At 40.5% G+C, this 19,238-nt stretch overlaps 1 protein-coding gene across 1 annotated transcript in view; it reads right to left on the bottom strand.

The window, feature by feature from the left end:
* The window catches only part of GABRG3 (gamma-aminobutyric acid type A receptor subunit gamma3), a 558,654-nt gene that overhangs the window by 499,816 nt on the left and 39,600 nt on the right, over positions 1-19,238 (bottom strand). The window contains exon 3 of the mRNA XM_023190437.2: positions 2,731-2,798. Coding sequence (XP_023046205.1) covers positions 2,731-2,798 — 68 coding nt within the window. The remainder of the gene's footprint in view (positions 1-2,730; positions 2,799-19,238) is intronic.

Here is a 19,238-nt window from a genome sequence, read left to right as displayed (position 1 = left end):
CTGTGAATGTGCTAGCGTGTGTGTGTGTGTGCCTGTGTGCGTGCCTGTGTGCGTGCGTGTGATGCATGTGTGCACACATATGTGTGCGTGTGCCTGTGTGTGTGCATGAGTGTGTATGTGTGCATTTTAAACAAATCCTTGCCTGCCCTCTATGCTTTGCTGAGCCAGGGTAGGCTAGTAGTACGCTGTGTCTTCCGCAGGAAATCAGACTCCGGAGTGGCCCAGACAGTGCCATCCCTGCTGAGCACCGACAACAGCCTGGGCGCTGTTTGCAGAGGAAAGCACTCGTTAGCATTCGGCTTCCCCAGGGCTGCAAGCGTCAGCTGCTTCCGACTCACACAGGAGCAGGCAGCCACACTGGCTCCCCACCCCTTCAGCAGGGTAGAGAGTCATGCTAGAAAGAAAACCAACTGGACTACATGATGTTTCAAAATATTCAGGGCAAGTTTTACAAATGAGACAGTTAATAGAAGAAAGCTTTCTACTCCACATCCTGCCACAGCTCAGCCTTGGAAACCTGCTGTGTCAGCCTCCAGATGAGCAGGACGCTGGTGCACACGTGCTCTTCTCTGGGACCCAGGGCTTACGACGCCCCCGGCCATTCTAAGGTTGTTTCTCGCCCCACAGGGAAGAATCAGAGTTCATGATATCAAGTCCCTAATGTGAGCTCTGTGTCATCGTGTAGTTTTTGTGTTTTTCAAGGGAGAGAGGGGTCTGACTAGTGATCTTACTGATTTTTTTTTTTTAAGATGGAATCTAGCTCTGTCACCCAGGCTGGAGTGCAGTGGCTCGATCTTGGCTCACTGCAACCTCCGCCTCCTGGGTTCAAGTGATTCTTCTGCCTCAGCCTCCTGAGTAGCTGGGACTACAGTTGCCCGCCACCACGCCCAGCTAATTTTTTGTATTTTTAGTAGAGACGGGGTTTCACCATGTTGGCCAGGCTGGTCTCGAACTCCTGACCTCATGATCCACCTGTCTCAGCCTCCCAAAGTGCTGGGATTACAGGCGTGAGCCAACGCACCCGGGCTGGATTTGAACCAATCTCATGAAATATGACCTGCTCAGATCTCTGATGGGAAAAGGTTTTCATGGTTTCCAAATGCAGGGATCTGTTTTGGACGGAGAGAAGGCTAAGGTCCGATTATCAACTGCAGCTTCAGGGCCTCGGTCACGGCTCCCTCTGTGTGCCCCTCCAGGGATCTCTCCACACATCACTCCCTCTTCCCCAGCTGTGTGACGCAGTCTGTCCTCCTGTGTCACCAAGGACCTTCAAACTCTATCCCACCTGGCAAACTCGCCTATCCATCAAGTTTCAGATGAAGAGGACCTCACTGGAGAAGTCCCTTCCACTCCTGCAGCAGGCCATATCACCCTGAAGGAACCTGTCATTCAATAGGCCTCCTTCTCCGCAGCCTGTGATTTCCACATGAAAATTCCCATCGATTCTAATAACAAAGCCTAACACAAGGCACAAAGTAAATTCTAAAGCTAAAGACCTGCATGAAAATCCCTTTATGTGCAAATGCAATTGACTATTCCTGAAATAATTCTGTAACCATATATCCAGGAAGGCACTTCTTCTTTGAGTGTTAAACATAGATACATGTTAGACATAAAGGTGTTGAATAAACGGCTGTGGAACAAATGCAAGAAAATAAAACTCCAGCACAAGAAACATACATAAGAAAGGGTTACTCTATGCAGTCAACTGAATAATGGTGTATCAGGAAAAGGCAATATTACATCCACAACTTGATTTTAATATACAGCCATCTGCAGCACATAGGTTGTGTGAAATAATTCTCCTTTATTCATTCCACTTCTTTGCTCCAGTTTAGGGATGATATGGAGATTTTTTAAGTGAATCACCCATAAATATAACTTTACCCCTGCATGGAACCCTTATATCACCAGAGAAAAGAACACTTTTAAAATCTGGCAATGAAAAGAAATGATTTTGCTACTAATTTTGGAGGGGTTATTTCCATCCACAGAACACTGCAATGAAAAGAAGACATTTAAGTCAGCATTTTGGCAATTCCCCTCCCTCGGCCTCATATGTCTCCCCGGATCAGGAGCAAATGTGCACCAGGGAGCACAGGCAGGACCTCTGCAGGCGGCAGTTCCTGACAACGCTTTGGGCTGCAATTGCCAGGCCTGCTCGGGGATCCTAGGGACTCCTAGTAACCCTTTGCTGGCAGGTGGACTGTGGCCTTCAGCCCACCAGGGAAGGCTCTCACCCTAATGTATTCCAGTATCCCCACACTTGCTTCATGGCCAGGTACTTTCGCACAGGGAAGGACTTCTTTCACATCCAATAGTTCTTGAGCTTAATTTGCTTACAAGCCTGTGGGAATAGCCTACTCGGGGAAAGCACATATTTGATCCCATACTAAAAAGCAGAGGCAGTTTATTTACTCTCAAAGTCCAAACTGAAGACGAAAGTAAAATCTGAGTGATCTAGAATCCTTTCCTAAGAAACACTATACAAGACAGGTCTCTTGGATCATGAAAGAAGAAACTAAAAGTGGAAAGGTACTACTGTCACAAGCTCTATTTCTTCATTTTTTTTTTTTTTACCACTTTCAATATTCCAATAAGTGCTACAGATTTAAGAAGTCAGTGTGAATTTTAAACCTGCATGATAAATCTCAAACAGAAATCCACAATGAGAATGTAACAAGAAGAGGTGCAACAGCCGTTAGATCAGAAAATAAAGGAGCTTCTTACCATGTTTATTGATGACACAGGGCCAATGCTGTTAACATAAATGTCAACGTCAATTACGGTCGGTTTTACTGTGGAGAAAAATACATGGATGTTAATACTTCGTGCCGGAGAAAGACAGGAGAGCATATTCAAGTCCCAAAGTCTCATACGTAGCAACACAAGGACATGTTGGAAACACACATGGGCAGGGCTTTCTTTGGGACTTTTCTTGTAATTATAATTCAAGCCCTGCCTGCCTTTCTTTTCAAAAGTCTCCAAGGACGAGAGATTCTTTCTTGTATCTTTGCAGTTCCAGGAAAATAGAATATTTATACATTGCAAGTTGCCAGTCATAGAAGACTATAAAGCTATATAGTAACATTACTTAAGCTGATTTTTATGGCAAAGATAGGAGATACACGGTGAGCTACTGCATGAGTAATTTAATGTCAAAGTTTTGCTATAAAGCTCAACACAAGACAGGAGCAATGTCGGTAACGTTGTTGGGTTACGCGTCCACCACACAGCTGTCTAGCTATCCTTCCAAAGCAAAGCAACTCAAGGCAACGTTCTGGTGAGTCTATACACCAATGAAAAATGAGAAATATTATTTATTGTTATCAACATGACTTAAAGATACACATACGCACAGACATCACAGAGTTTAAATCCAACTCAAAACACAATGGAATGTTAGTAAGTCAAACAATTACTGTTTCAACTATGAAGGCCTAACATTTATATAGTCACAGGTTGATCTCTCTAATGCCGTATGTCAGAGGCTGCCCTGGCTCATTTGGCTTGAAGGGAAACCAGTTTCTGTTTTGATGGCAGCAAAAGAACTGAGCAAGCCTGATCATGAGACAGCTGAGCCCACGGACCTCTGAGTCGGAGGCTGGTGTCCTCCAAAAGGAGGACATTCCCTTCACTCTGCACTCAGTGACTGACAAAGGATGGGGCAGAGCCAATTCCAGAAAATTTCTGCCCAGGAGGAATATGAACAAGACTCCTGAACCCTTCCCCATGAAACAGACGGTTTCTATAGAAACAAGAGTGTCGTCTATGCAATTATGTCAATGTGTTTCCTTCAATTGTGCTGAAGAACTCAACATTCACAAATGGAATTCCACACTCTACTTTTGAAACAATGAATGGCAGCTCTGAGCTCTCAGTCTCTTGTAAAATTGCACATCCACTGGTCTGTGCCCTGGGCAGTGATCCCCAGACCGTCACGTAATGAAAGCAATGATAATGAATTTGAACCAACTCCTACAACGTCTGTCAGTACAGCCAAGTCATGTGAGCTGCAAGAGCGGTTGGCATTTTGGAAAACGCCCCAACACATTCCATTCCATGCACTAAATATACAGTGCTTAAGTTTCATAAAAGGAGTATTCTTCATTTTAGAGTAAGCTTTGCTAACTACTAATGGAAATGAGGTAGCATCTTTCTTCAAATTATTGGATTCAACAAGTGTTCCATCTCCAAACACCGCAGAACCTTTGATTATGCGATACCAAAGGGTGTTAAGTCAGTTGGTTATGGACCTACTTTCAGCAAGAGAGTTTTCTGGTTGTTTCATACAACTTATTAGACTTTGGGCTTCCAGAGCTTTTTATATCATTAAATTAAAAGAACCAACAAACATAAGGCCTTAACTGCTTGCAATGAGAAGCAGCAAATGTAGCAAGTGCAACAGTGCAACGAAGGGTGTAAGAGGTAAGAGTTTGCAATATGTGTACACACACACACACACACACACACACTCGCAAAATGCCAAGGAAAATGAAGAGCTTTTAGTAGAAGCTTCTTTCTTTGAGACAGGGTCTTGCTTTGTCTCCCACGGTGGAGTGCAATGGCGCAATCTCAGCTCACCGCAACCCTGCCTCCCAGGTTCAAGCGATTCTCCTGACTCAGTCTTCCAAGGAGCTGGGATTACAGGCGCCTGCCACCACACCCAGCTAATTTTGTGTTTTTAGTAGAGATAAGGTTTCACCACATTAGCCAAGTTGGTCTCGAACTCCTGACCTCAAGTGACCTGCCCACCTCGGCCTCCCAAAGTGCTGGGAATACAGGTGTGGGCCACTGTGCCCGCAGATGCTCTTTTAAGCAGAGTCATGCTAACGTAAATGAAGCACTAGAATAGTGGCTCTGACAGTAGAAGCCAGAAAGGAGACTGGCCTCAGGCAGCTCAAGGTTTATAACTCAAAGACTCAAGACTAAGCCCTGACAAATGATCTTCCACAAAGTTGCCAAGACCGTTCAATGGGGGAATGGACAGTCTTTTCAACCAACAGTACTGGGAAAACTGGATATCCACAGGCAAAAGAATGAAGCTGGACCCTTACCTTACGCCATACACAAAAATTAACTCAAAATGGATTTGAGACCTAACTGTAAGGCCTAAAACTACAAAACTATCAGAAGAAAGCTTGGGGGAAAGCTTGACATTGGATTTAACAACAATCTCTTGCATATAACACCAGAAGATCAGGCAACAAAAGAAAAACAAATGAACTTGACTGTAACAAAATTTAAAACTTCTGTGCATAGAGGGCACAACAGAGTAAAAAGGCAACCCATTAAGTGGGAGAAAATATTTGCAAATGGTATCTCTGCTAAGTGGTTAATATCCAGAATACATAAATAACTCCTACAACTCAACAACAACAACGAACGAACCTGATTTAAACGGTCAAAAAACTTAAACAGACATTTCGCCCAAGAAAATATAGAAACGGATAATAAGCACATGAAAACGTCATCAGTTATTAGGGAAATGAAAAATCAAAACCGCAAAATAACACCTCACACCCATTCGGATGGCTACTATTACAAACAAAAACAAACAAACGAACAAACAACAACAACAGAAAATAACAAGTGCCAGCCAGGATATGAAGACATTATAATCCTCGTGCACTGTTTGTGGGAAGAAAAATGATATACCCACTGTGGAAAATAGTAGAGTGATTCCTCAAAAAGCTAAAAACAGAATTACCGTATGATCCGGTAGTTCCACGTCTGGGTGTAAATTAAATGAATTAAAAGGAGGGGTTTAAACAGATTGAACAGCTATGCTAATATTTTTATTCACAATAGCCAAAAGGTAGAAACAACTCAAGTGCTTATCAACAAATGAACGAATTTTAAAAATGTCGTATACATAGACAATGGAATATTATTTTGCCTTAAAGAGGAAGGATATTGTGATACGTGCCACAACATGGATAAACCTTGAGGACATTATGCTAAGTGAAATAAGATAGTCACAAAAGAGCAAATACTATGATTCCACTTATATAAGCCTCCTACAGTAGTCAAATTCAAAGAGACAGAAAGTACAATGTTGGTTTCCAGTGACTAGAGAAGGGGAAATGGGAGCTGTTTAATGGGTACAGTTTCAGGTCTGCAAGATGAGAAGAATTCTGGAGACGGATGGCGGTGGTGGCTACACAGCGATGTGAATGGACCTACTGCCACTCAACTGTACATTTAACAATGGTTAAGATGGTAAATTTTGTGTCATGTATATTTTACTACAATATAATAAACCCTAAGTAGCCAAGAGGAGGATGGGGATACGAAGGTAGGAAAGCCAGGAATGGGGTGGTGGGGAGCAATTTTCTAAATGAAAGAAAGCAGGTTCTATTTTTTTGAAGAATAAAATAAGGATGATGGAACTGAGTCCCATACATTCGGGTTAAAATGGATTCTTCCTTTGAATTCTACCTTCCTTATTTGGTTGCTATTATTTCCTAAGAATTGAGAATTAGTATGTCTGAGAAGAATCATAAACTCATAAGTTGTGCAGCATACGTGAACCGTGCAAAGATAACCTGGCTAAGCCTCGACAAGCATCAGCCACATTTGCTCCACTGATGGACTGAGGTGGTCCTAACGGGAGTACATGGGCTGCCTTTTCTCTTTCCCTCTGTTACAAAACCAAAGGAGACCTAGGCTTGGTTGTTTTTCTCCACTCTCCACGGTCGTCTGCATCCTGGAAGAAGCTAGAGAGGAGAGCTTATGCAGGACTCTCTGAACTATCATGATGAGCTGAGGGGACAGCCCCAGCAGGCAGGGGGACCTGGCAGCGGCCTTGCTGGGGAAGGAATGCAGGGTCGGGTGGGTCTGTGGACGGACCTAGAGGCACGTGCCAAAAACCAGGGGTGAGCAGATGCTTTGCCTTGCTTATTGCGGAAGTTAAAGGAATCCTGTCATGGTCAAAAGGGAATAAATTGTATTTTATTTGAAGAAAGTTCCCGACATCAAATCCTTTGGGACTTGACATCTAAAAATCACATTTGATATAGTACAAGATTCCTGCTAAACTCACCTCAGCCCCTCTCCTGATGGTCTTCATATGGTAATAAATGTCTCATTTTGCTAACTTTGATGGTTCCTTATTTGGCCCTGGGCCTCCTGAGGTTGGCACAGATGTTATTTAATAAGTCAGGTGGGTCAATAAGTAAGTTGTGTCCTTCTAAAATGGGGTTAATTCCTGGCGTGGTTCATAACAAGTAGAGAGGAAGCCTGGCTGATCTGATTCTAGATGTTCTCCTAACTTTTCCAGCGTGAAACGGCAAGTCGTATTGAGCTGGCTTCTCAAAATTCCAAGAAGCTTCTCTCTAAAACCAGACTTATGACAGCATAATTTACTTTAGAAAAATCAAGGAGAGGAAAAGAAAAGGGTAGAAAAAAAGACAGAGGAGTTGTGCTTGGCTCAGCATGGGTTCACAAGGTATGGTTCTGCAGTCATCTACCAGGGGAAGGTGGCATAGCAGGAAGGCATCACAGAAGGAATGAGTCTATGGATTGACACAGAACCCAGAGCATGGAGGTGGCAGGCGTCCAGGGCCACAAGGACCAGTAGTCACAGTCACTTAGTTCTTTCTGAGTTGAGTCATTTGATTACTACCTCTTACAAAAGATAGTTCTCATGCAGAATTTTAACTTATTTTATTTTATTATTTATTTTGAGGCAGGGTCTTGCTCTGTTGCCCACACTGGAGTGCAGTGGTGCAATCAAGGCTCGCTGCAGCCTGGACCTCCTGGGCTCAGGCAATCCTCCCATCTCAGCCTCCTAAGTAATGAGGACTACAGGCACACACCAACATATCAGGCTAATTTTTTAATGTTTTTATAGAAACAGGGTCTCGCTATGTTGCCTAGGCTGGTCTTGAACTTCCAGATTCAAACAGCCTTCCCACTTGGGCCTCCCAAAGTGCTGTGATTACAGGCATGAGCCACTGGGCTCAGCCACTCACATAAACTTTGAGTAAGTGTCTGGGGTCTTTTAGGGAAATTAAGTTAACACACAGGAGTGGAGAAGAAAAGATGTATTTCCTTTCTCTGAATCCCTACATTATATGATCACTCCCTATTTTTAGGTCATGGGCGCCTTTTAGCAGCCTCAACAAGGAAAGCTGGCCATTGGAAGGCAGGTCTGTGTGATTCGCCCTCACCCTTCCACAGCATCTGGCACAATAGGTGACCCCCAGATGTTGCACAACTATCGTTCGTAAAAATTGCAGTTGTAAAGTTATAATTACTTAACTTTACACGTTAAATGCTCATGAGCTTGCCAACTGCAACACGAAAAAATACGTTCTTTTCTCTTTTAATGTTCTTTTTTTATTGATACATAACAGACGAACATATTTTTGGGATACACGTGTTAATTTAATACATTTACACAGTCTATAAAGATCAAATCAGCGTAATTGGAATATCCATTGGCTTAAACATTCGTCCTTTCTTTGTGCTAGGAACATTTGAATTATTCTTTTTCAGTTATTTTGAAATATAGACCATTATAAACAACAGTCACCTTACTGATTATCTAGCACTGTCTTACTTTTGAAAGAGAATAATTTTTAAATGTCCCCTAAAACATGATGACGATTACAAGCTGACCCAAGTAGTCGAGCAAATGGCTAATAAAAGATCATCGGAGACAGAGATGTTCCTGAAAATAATCATCTGTTACAACAAAAATTACATTACCTCCATGGAGAGGAAAAAGTAGAGTGACGTTGCGAGAGCAAATGAAACCATGAACATTCATTCATAAACAAGCGAGAGACAGAAAACAACAGGCCGGGCGCGGTGGCTCAAGCCTGTCATCCCAGCACTTTGGGAGGCCGAGGCGGGCGGATCACGAGGTCAGGAAGATGGAGACCATCCTGGCTAACACGGTGAAACCCCGTCTCCACTAAAAATACAGAAAAATTAGCTGGGTGTGGTGGCGGGCGCCTGTAGTCCCAGCTACTCGGAAGGCTGAGGCAGGAGAATGGCGTGAACCTGGGAGGCGGAGCTTGCAGTGAGCCGAGATAGTGCCACTGCACTCCAGCCTGGGCGACAGAGCGAGACTCCGTCTCAAAAAAAAAAAAAAAAAAACCAGAAACAGAGATTCCAACAGACAAGCTACAGGACCAATAGGTGTTGACAGGGACAAAAAGGTGGAGGGGGAAGAAGTCTAGGTGTTTACAGCTGTCCATGCACGGGAATCCCTAAAGAGCTGTCCCAGACCAGCAGTGGGGATGAGGCATGGAGACACTAAGGAACTTTGAGCAGACGTGTCAAGTGAGGCGACATACCCATGGAGGGCGCAGCCTGGCTGCAGAGGGGCTCAGCTGCTCACCAGTTCTACCATCTCGAAAAGTTTCTTCACGTCTCTGTGCCTCAGTTCCCCTAGGTGGAAGACAGGCTGATAGCAGAACCTAATTCAAGATGAGGGTAGAGGGCCGGGCTGTTACGCAGTAAGCAGCGGGCACTCAGCAAATTTTTAGCTATGGTTGTTAAGGCCCCTGGAATTAAATGTGGAATAGAATGCCAAAATATTGCATTCGCTTCTTTTCAAATAATGTTTATGTTTAAAAGTCACCCGAGGCACTTAAGTTTCTAATTTTTCATGAAAAGAGTAAATATGACTGAAGTATTTAAATATCAGCCCATGAATTTTCAGAAGATGAATAAATAGCATTACCTCTCATGCCCCCAAGGCATAAAAGGCTCTCCCAATAGCTGGGAACCTCCCTTCCATCTTTCCCACTTTTGGGGATGAGGGTGGGGAACGGGGCTCATCCATCCCTTTCCTTTTCCTAAACTACGAGTCCCACTGAACACAATGATGCATTAGGTAGAGGCTCCCCTACACCCATCACCAACCTTCCTTTCAGTTCTGCCTTCTCTCCCTCTGCTAACGTCCACAGACAACGGGTGATAAGATTTATTACATGTCTCTGTGATCAGCACTTTGCATTTAATCAGTATGCAGTAGCATTCTTGTTCCCATTTTACAGAAAGGAAGTTAAACTATGAGTGAGGAGTGACTTAACTGGGATTCTGCAGCCTCACCAAAGCAGAGAATCCAGGGTTCCACCCTCAACCTCCTGGAGTTTTCTATTTTGGTAGTGAGGCTTAAAGAGACTCTAGGCCAGGCGCAGTGGCTCACGCCTGTAATCCCAGCACTTTGGGAGGCTGAGGCGGGAAGATCACAAGGTGAGGAGATGGAGACCATCCTGGCTAACATGGTGAAACCCTGTCTCTACTAAAAATACAAAAAAATTAGCCGGGTGTGGTGGCGGGCGCCTGTAGTCCCAGCTACATGGGAGGCTGAGGCAGGAGAACGGTGGGAACCCGCGAGGCAGAGCTTGCAATGAGCCGAGATCGCACCACTTCACTCCAGCCTGGGTGACAGAGCGAGACTCCATCTCAAAAAAAAAAGAGAGAGACAGACCTAGAGAACAAATACTTCAATGGGATTAGTACTGTTTTTTATCATCATCATGATTACCATGACAAATAATCTTTCCAGAATTTGTTAAACACAAATTCTCTGTCTCTGAGGATTACATTAAACCTATCCACAGCATCTCAGTGAAGATTTGTTTTCAAATGCTTTTTTTTTTTAACTTGGAGAATACTGTTATGGGGAGTAAGTGGAAGAATTTGGGTAAAAAGCACATGGGATAAGCAAACTTGGTCAACATTGCAGTTTTGCCAACACTCTGAGTCCTTGCAAAAATGTTTTCCATAACTTAGTACTGGAGCCCCGAGACGGGAAAGTCACCATCGCAGGTCCCATTCCAGCTCAGTTAAGGTCCTATTTGGCCAATTTACTTGGCTCAGACCCTCAAATATAGGCTTTACAGCTAATCCTATTTCCATCAATCCCAGAACTCCAAAGCCCTCACTCCTTTCCCAAACACCCTTTAAATATGTGATCTCAAGGAGGCCAGCAAGAGTTGACAAAGATCAAGATAAGGTTATTGTCATTTCGCTGTGGGTCAGATACGACAAGTAACATGGAAGGAGGCAGACGGTGACATTCGACATTTTTGCACATCCATGTAAAACACACTACTAAAAGACCTTGAGAATTCCTGTTCTCAAAAGAATAAAAACACTGCTGTTAAGTTCAGAACCACAAATCCTTCCGAGCTCTGATAGGCAGGTGCTCAAAGGCTCAGATCTAAATTTCCACCTCCTGGAAGGGGTTGAGGGTAAGAATGGAAGAGAATTGAGGAAAGTATCTGCCAAGTCTAGTAATGTTATAAATTTGACTCTAAAGTAGCCATATGGCCTTGAGAAAGTCACTTAAATTTGATAGCGCTCATTTTCTCCATCTATAAACTGAATATTTGAAGTAAGTTCTTTTTCCAACCACGAATTCTGTTCGTTATAACAGGAAAGATAAGTTTTTAACAACTCCCTTCGTAATAGCAGCTTCTCCCTTCCACCATCTGGCAGGGAATGCAGAACTGCACTGACCAGCAGAGCTGTCAGTTCAGAGCAGATGTGAAGGGCTAACTGCACTATACCTTTAGCTGATGATGGTATGAAAATCCTCAGTGCCTGACAAACCTCATTGTACCTGAGGGACATGAACAAAGTGACATCAGCAAGATGGCAGAGTAGGAAACCCCAGACCCTACTTTCCACGTGAAGCCGCTGACTTAACCACACGATACAGACCAACTGCCTCTGTGAGAGATCTCGAATACAATTCAGAGGTCTCTGCAGCACCCCGGCCCGTGCAAAGCCAACCACACAGAAGTCCCCGTAGGAAAATTCCTGGCCCACACGTGCCAGAGTGCCTCTCCCCAAGTACCACAGGGTGTGTTCGGGAGAACGTTCCCAACTTCTCTCTGAGGAAAGAAGGAAAAGAGTAGAATATTTTCAACGTTCTGACTTTTTGTGGTGCTGCCCAAGGGACTGGTTTCTGTGTTCTCTGAATCTAAATGCTTACAGGAACAGGGTGGCAGGTTGGTGGACTCAGAACAGAGGCAATGAACATGGCTTGTTTTACCACCGGAGTCTGCAGTACCACAGAAAGACAGTAGGGGGAGTGCCAGTACCTGAGTTTGCTACACCACCAAAGAGGCTGCAGTACCACAGACAGACATCAGAGGGAGCCCCTGAGTAGAAGGCAACACACCCATTATTAACTCAGTGCAAAAGTAATTGCGGTTCTTGGAAATTACTTTTGCACCAACCTAATATATTAAGTGTGCAAGTCTGAAGAGTATACATCCCCAGAAAAGGCTTTAGACGTCTCCAGGATCTCTGGCCATGCTGATTGGTGAAAGTCCCTGCATGAAACCTGACCACAAAGACTGGGCCCAAGGTCACAAATTAAATATCCTGAAACTAACCCTAAAGGCATGGGAATATATGAATTAACATATAGATAATTCAAAATAACTGTCGTAAGGATGTTCAAGGACATAAAAGAAGGCGCAGATGGAAAAAATTAATGAAATTCTAAAAAAATGAACAAAATGATAATATCAGAAAAGAGAAACTAAGAAGAAGAACCAAACGTAACTAGCGAGAGTGAGGAATAAATTAAGTGAATTTAAAAATTCACAAGAAGTACTCAATAGCAGACTTGATCAGATAGAAGAAAGAACCAGCAAATTCAAGAACAGGACTTTTTAAATTATCAAGACAAAGAAGCAAAAACAAAAAAAGAGTGAAGCAAAGCAGAGAAAGCCTAATGGACTTATGGTAGAGTGTCAAGCAGAATAACATATGCATTATGGGAATTTAAAAGGAACAAACGGGGAAAGAGACTATTTGAAGAAATGATGGCTGAAAACTTCCCAAATCTGAGGAAAGAAATGGACATACATAATCAAGAAGCTAAAAGAACCATAAGTAGAATAAAAATAAAGAGATCTACAAAGAGACACATCATAATCCAACTGTCAAAAGTCACAGACAGTGAGAATCTTGAAAGCAAAAAGAGAAAAGTGACTCATCTTGTACAAGGGAGCTTGTATTAGATTACAACCTCATTTCTCAGCAGCAACCTTACAGGACAGAATGAAGTTGGATAATATATTCAAAATGCTGAAAGGAAAATAAAATCAACCAAGAATACTATATATGGTAAAAACTCTCCTTCAAAAATGAAAAAGAATGTAAGACATTCTCAGATGAAGTAAAGCTGAAGTGATAGAGCCACTGCACTCCAGCCTAGGTGACAGAGTGAGACTTTGTCTTGAAAAATAAAAAATAAAAAAAAGAAAGAAAGAAAGAAAAAAGAAAAGGAAAGGAACCAAGAGAGTTCATCATGACTAGAGCTGCCATGTAAGAAATACTGAAAGTAGTCCTTCAAATTGAAGTGGAAGAATGATAAACAGCAACATTAAGCCATATAAATAGATAGAAATTACTTTTAAAATTTAAAAAAACAAAGTGTAAAAAGTAATCAGAAAACTATATTAATGCATACACAGTATACAAAGAGGTAACTGAAGTCATCAACAACATAAAGTGTGGGAAGACAAGTCTTAAAGACAAGTCAAGATTTAAGACTTGTTAAGATAAGTCTTAACACATTAAGAAGATTTAAATTATTCAAAGTATTGTATTTGACCACAATGGGATGAAACAAGAAATCAACAGCAGAAGTATGAATTTTATATGCAATTGAAATTATCAGTTTAAAAGAGATTGTTACATTTCATGTAATTGTAATGGTAACCAGGAAGAAAATATCTATAGAATATACACAAAGGAAAATCAAAAGGGAATCAAAACATATCACTCAAAAAAATCAAACACAGCCAGGCATGGCAGCTCACACCTGTAATCCCAACACTTTGGGAGGCCGAGACAGGCAGATCACGAGGTCAGGAGATTGAGACCATCCTGGCTAACATGGTGAAACCCCGTCTGTACTAAAAATACAAAAACAAAATTAGCTGGGCATGGTGGCGGGCGCCTGTAGTCCCAGCTACTTGGCAGGCTGAGGCAGGAAAATGGCATGAACCTGGGAGGCAGAGCTTGCAGTGAGCCAAGATTGTACCACTGCACTCCAGCCTGGGCAACAAAGCAAGACTCCATCTGGGAAGGGAAGGGAAGGGGGAAGGGGGAAGGGGGAAGGGGGAAGGGGGAAGGGGAGGAAAGGAAGAAAAGAAAGAGAGAGAGAAAGAAAGAGAAAGAAAGAGAGAGAGAGAAAGAAAGAAAGAAAGAAAGAAAGAAAGAAAGAAAGAAAGAAAGAAAGAAAGAAAGAAAGAAAGAAAGAAAGAAAATCAAACACAAAAGAAAGTGAGCAGCAAGAGAGGAAAGGAAGGGCAGAAAGCTATAACACATCCAGGAAAAAAAAATTTAACAAAATGGCAACAGTAAGTCCTTCCCTATCAGTAATTACTTTCTAAGTAAATGGATTACAATCCTAATTAAAATATAGAGATTGACTAAATGGATTTTAAAAAGATCAAAGAACATACTGTCTTCAAGAGACTCACTTTAGATCTAAGGACATACATAGGTTAAAAGTGAAAGGATGAGAAAAGATATTCTATGCAAATGGGAATCTAAAGAAAGTAAGGGCGACTACATTTGTATTGGACAAAAGAGATTTTAAGTCAAAAGATTTTATGCCACAAGACATAAAGAAGATTGTTATTCAGTAATAAAAGGGTCCATTCACAAGAAAGACATAACAACCGTAAATATATATACATCTAACATTAGAGTTCCCAAACTTATAAGGTAAACATTGGCAGAGCTGAAGAGACAACTAGACAGCAGCACAATAATAGTAGGAGACTTCAATATTTCACTTTCAGTTATATAAAGAACCAGACAGAAGATAAGCAAAGAAACAGAAGACTTGAACAACACAACAAACCAACTGGACCTGACAGACATATTCTGAACACTCCACCCAACAAAAGCAAAATACACCTTCTCCTCAAGCACAGACATTCTCAAAGACAGAAGACATGTTAGTCCACAAAACAAGTTTTAACACATTTAAGATTTAATCACTCAAAGTACAATAGAATGAAACAAATCAACAGGAAAGCAAAACAGGAAAATTCACAAAGATATGGAAATTGAATAATTTAGTCTTAAACAACCAAAGGGTCAAAGGAGAAATCACAAGGAAACTTAGAAAATATATGGAGACAAATAAAGAAAACACAACATATCAAAACTTATGGCCTACAACAAAAGCAGTACAAAGGAAGAAATTTATAGCAGTAAAGACTTACATTTAAAAAGGAGGAAAAGCCTCAAATCAACAGTCTAAGTTTACACCCTCAAAAAACTAGAAAAAAATATAATTAAAGAAATGTAGCTGAAGAAAGCAAATAATACAGATTGTACAGGGATAAACGAAATAGGAAATAGAAAACAGAAAAAAATCAACAAAACCAAGAGCTGATTCTTCAAAAAGATCAATGAAATATATAAACCCTTAGCTAGACTAAGAAAAAATGAGAGAAGACTCAAGTAACTATACTTAAAAATGAAAGAATGTTACAACCGATGTCACAAAAATAAGAATTGTGAGACTATTATGAATAATTGTATGCCAACAAACTTGATAAACTAGAAGAAATAAATATTCTTAGAAGCATATAACCCACCAAGACTCATTCATGAAACAATAAAAAATCTTGGCCAGGCACAGTGGCTCCCATCTGTAATCCCAGCACTTTGGGAGGCCAAGGCAGGTGAATCGCTTGAGCCCAGGAGTTAAAGATCAGCCTGAACAACATGGCAAAACTCTCTATCCACAAAAAATACAAAAATTAGCCAGGAGAGGTGGTGCATACCTGTGGTCCCAGCTACTCAGAAGATTGAGGTGGAAAGATGACATGAGCCCAGTGAGGTCAAGACTACAGTGAGCCATGATCACGCCACTGCACTCTAGTCTAGGTGACAGAGTGAGACCCTATCTCAGGAGAAAAAAAAAAATCTTAAGCAATCTCTGACTAGTAAGGAGATTGAATCAGTAACAAAAACTTCCTGTCACTGAAAAGCTCAAGACCAGGTGGCTTCACCAGGGATTCTACCAAACATTTAAAGAAGAAAAAACACTAATCCTTTCTTAAACTCTGCCAAGACAAATAAAGAGGGGGAATACTTCCAAACTCATTCTATAAGGACAGCATTACCCTGATAGCAAAGGCAGGCAAAGTCAAAAGAAAAGTATAGGCCAATACCCTTGACAATTTTGATGACAAACCCTCAACAAAATACTAGAAAACAGAATTCAATAGCACTTAAAACTGTTATACATCATGGCCAAGTGGGATTTATTCCTGAAATGCAAGGATGGTTCAACATACAAAAAAAATCAATCAATATATTATGCTATATTAACAGAATGAATTTTTAAAAATGCACATTCTCAATTGATCCCAAAAAAGTATCTGACAAAATTCCACAGCCTTTCATCATAAAAAGCACTCAATACCACAGGAATAGAGGAAAACTATCTCAACATAAAAAAAGGCCATACATAAAAAGCCCACAGCTAACCTCATCCTCGATGGCTAAAAGCTTTTTTCTAAGATGAGGAACAAAAGATGAATGCTTGCATTCACTGCTTCTACTCAACATAGTACTGGAAGAAATTCTGCTCAAAAAGAAATAAAACCATCCAACTTGGGAAAGAAGTATTATTTTCTCTAGTCACAGACAACATGATCTTAGATGTAGACGACTGTAAAAATTGCACATGCACACACAAATGTTAAAACTAATAAAGTCAGCAAAGTTGCTGAATATAAAATCAACACTCAAAAGACAGTTGTGTTTACATACATTAACAACAACAAAAAAAGAAATTAATGAAACAATTCCATTTACAATAGCATTAAAAATAATAAAATACTTTGGAATAAACTCAACTAAAGAGGCAAAGGACTTATACACCAAAAACTACAAAACATTGTTTGTAGAAATTAAGAAAAACACCAGTAAGTAAAAAGACATCTTGCTTTCACAGATTGGAAGGCCTAATATTGTTAAGATGTCAATCCTATTCAAAGCAATCTACAGATTCAATATAATTCCAGTATAAACACCAAAAGCATTTTTGGCAGAAATAGAAAAGCCAATTCTAAAATTATATGGAGTCTCAAGGGACCCCAAATAACTAAAACAATCTTGGGGGGAAAAAAGAAAGTTGGAGGTCTGACACTTCCTAGTTTGAAAACTTACTACAAAATCAAACAGTGTGATACTGGTATAAAGACATATATATAGACCAATGGAACTGAATAGAGAAACCATACTTAAATCCTTGCATAAAGTAGCCAAATGAATTTCAACAATGATGCCAAGACTACAAAATGAGAAAAGGACAGTGTCTATAAATGATGCAGGGACAATTGTATCTCCATATGCAGAAGAATGAGGTTAGCACTCTTACTATATATCATATACAAAATTTAACTCAAAATGGATCAAAAGCCTAAATATGAGACCAAAAACTATAAAATGTCTACAAGAAAACAGTGGAAAAGATTAATTATGTTGAATTTGGTAATAATTTCTTGGATATGACAGTAAAAGCTCAGGAAACAGAAGCAAAAATAGACAAATGGACTACATTAAACTTAAAAACTCCTGCACATCACAATAGCCAAGATGTAGAAGGAACAGAAATGTCAATCAACATGTGAATGAAAAAAGAATATATGGCATATACATACAATATTTTTCAGCCTTAAAAAATAAAGAAATCGGGGCCGGGCGCAGTGGCTCAAGCCTGTAATCCCAGCACTTTGGGAGGCCGAGACGGGTGGATCACGAGGTCAGGAGATCGAGACCATCCTGGCTAACACGGTGAAACCCCGTCTCTACTAAAAATACAAAAAAAAAAAAAACTAGCCGGGCAAGGTGGCGGGCGCCTGTAGTCCCAGCTGCTCTGGAGGCTGAGGCAGGAGAATGGCGTGAACCCGGGAGGCGGAGCTTGCAGTGAGCTGAGATCGGGCCACTGCACTCCAGCCTGGGCGACAGAGCGAGACTCCGTCTCAAAAAAAATAAATAAATACAATGAAGAAATCCTGTCATGTTCTACTATGTGGATGAACTTTGAGGACATCATGTTTAGTGAAATAAGCCAATCACAAAAGGATAAATATGTTAAGATTCCACTCATATGAAGTATCTTAAAGTAGTCAGAAATCCAGATGTGAAGTCCTATGATTCTATTACAGCCGATAAGCCTAACTACTACAAAATATTTTATTTTTCACTGAATTATTTCAAATTTCTTTCACTTTTCAATCTATTTTTACAATTCAACATTTCCAGTATTATAAATTGTTTGAAGAGTTTTATTAATAGGTACCTTTTAACAGCCTCCCTTCTAGTGTAAGTGGTAAGTAAATCTTGTTTTTGCCTTTCTGCTTACCACTATTCATTCAACAATTAGTGGAAGACTGCTGAGCTACACAGAGTTCTAACATCTGAGGATAGAGCATAATCAAGACATAAAGTCCCTACTTTCATAGCATTTAAATCACAGTGGATAAAACAGAGATTAAACAAGTAAGCTAATCAATAAACCAACTGTTTTTTATAGTTATGAGTACTACGAAAGGAATAAAACCAGGTACTAAGATAAAGATTGACTGTGGTGTAGGAAAGAGAGCCTACCTTGGATATGGTGATGCACTCCCCATATCCATTCCTTCCTATAGAGTTAATACAGCCTTGAAAAAGCACACAACCCAGTAACATCTAATGTGTTACAAAGAGAATATATATATAAATCATCCCGCAAAAATATATTGAGATTTTAAAATATATCTGTAAAGATTATAGTCAAGAATTTCCCAAAAGTGATGAAATACATCAAATCACAGATCTGAGCACTTCATCCAACTCCAAGAATGATAAACATGAAAACCATATGCCTGGACACATCACTATTAAACTGCCAAAAAGTTAATTAAAAAAAAGCCTTAAGATGAGTCAACAAAACGTACATTGCATAAATAATAAAAATTGTTAAGATCATGGCTGACATCTTATAAAAAACAACAGAAATAAAAAAAAAAGTGGTGTGAGATTTTTTCAAGTACGAAATAAAAAAATATTAGCCCACAATTCTGTACCCCAAAAAATGACCTTCAAAAATCAAGATGAAATAAACATCTTCACACAGAAAAATATTAGAGAATTCATCTCCATCTGATCTGCAGTATTCAAAATATTTTAAAATATTCTTTACACTATTAATAAATTATAGCATATGGAAGCTTGGA

This window comes from Piliocolobus tephrosceles, chromosome 6 (genome assembly GCF_002776525.5).
Source record: "Piliocolobus tephrosceles isolate RC106 chromosome 6, ASM277652v3, whole genome shotgun sequence".
In the NCBI taxonomy this organism is placed as follows: domain Eukaryota; kingdom Metazoa; phylum Chordata; class Mammalia; order Primates; family Cercopithecidae; genus Piliocolobus; species Piliocolobus tephrosceles.
The sequence above is the reverse complement of the archived record's forward strand: the minus strand, read 5'-3'. Positions and strand labels throughout refer to the sequence as shown.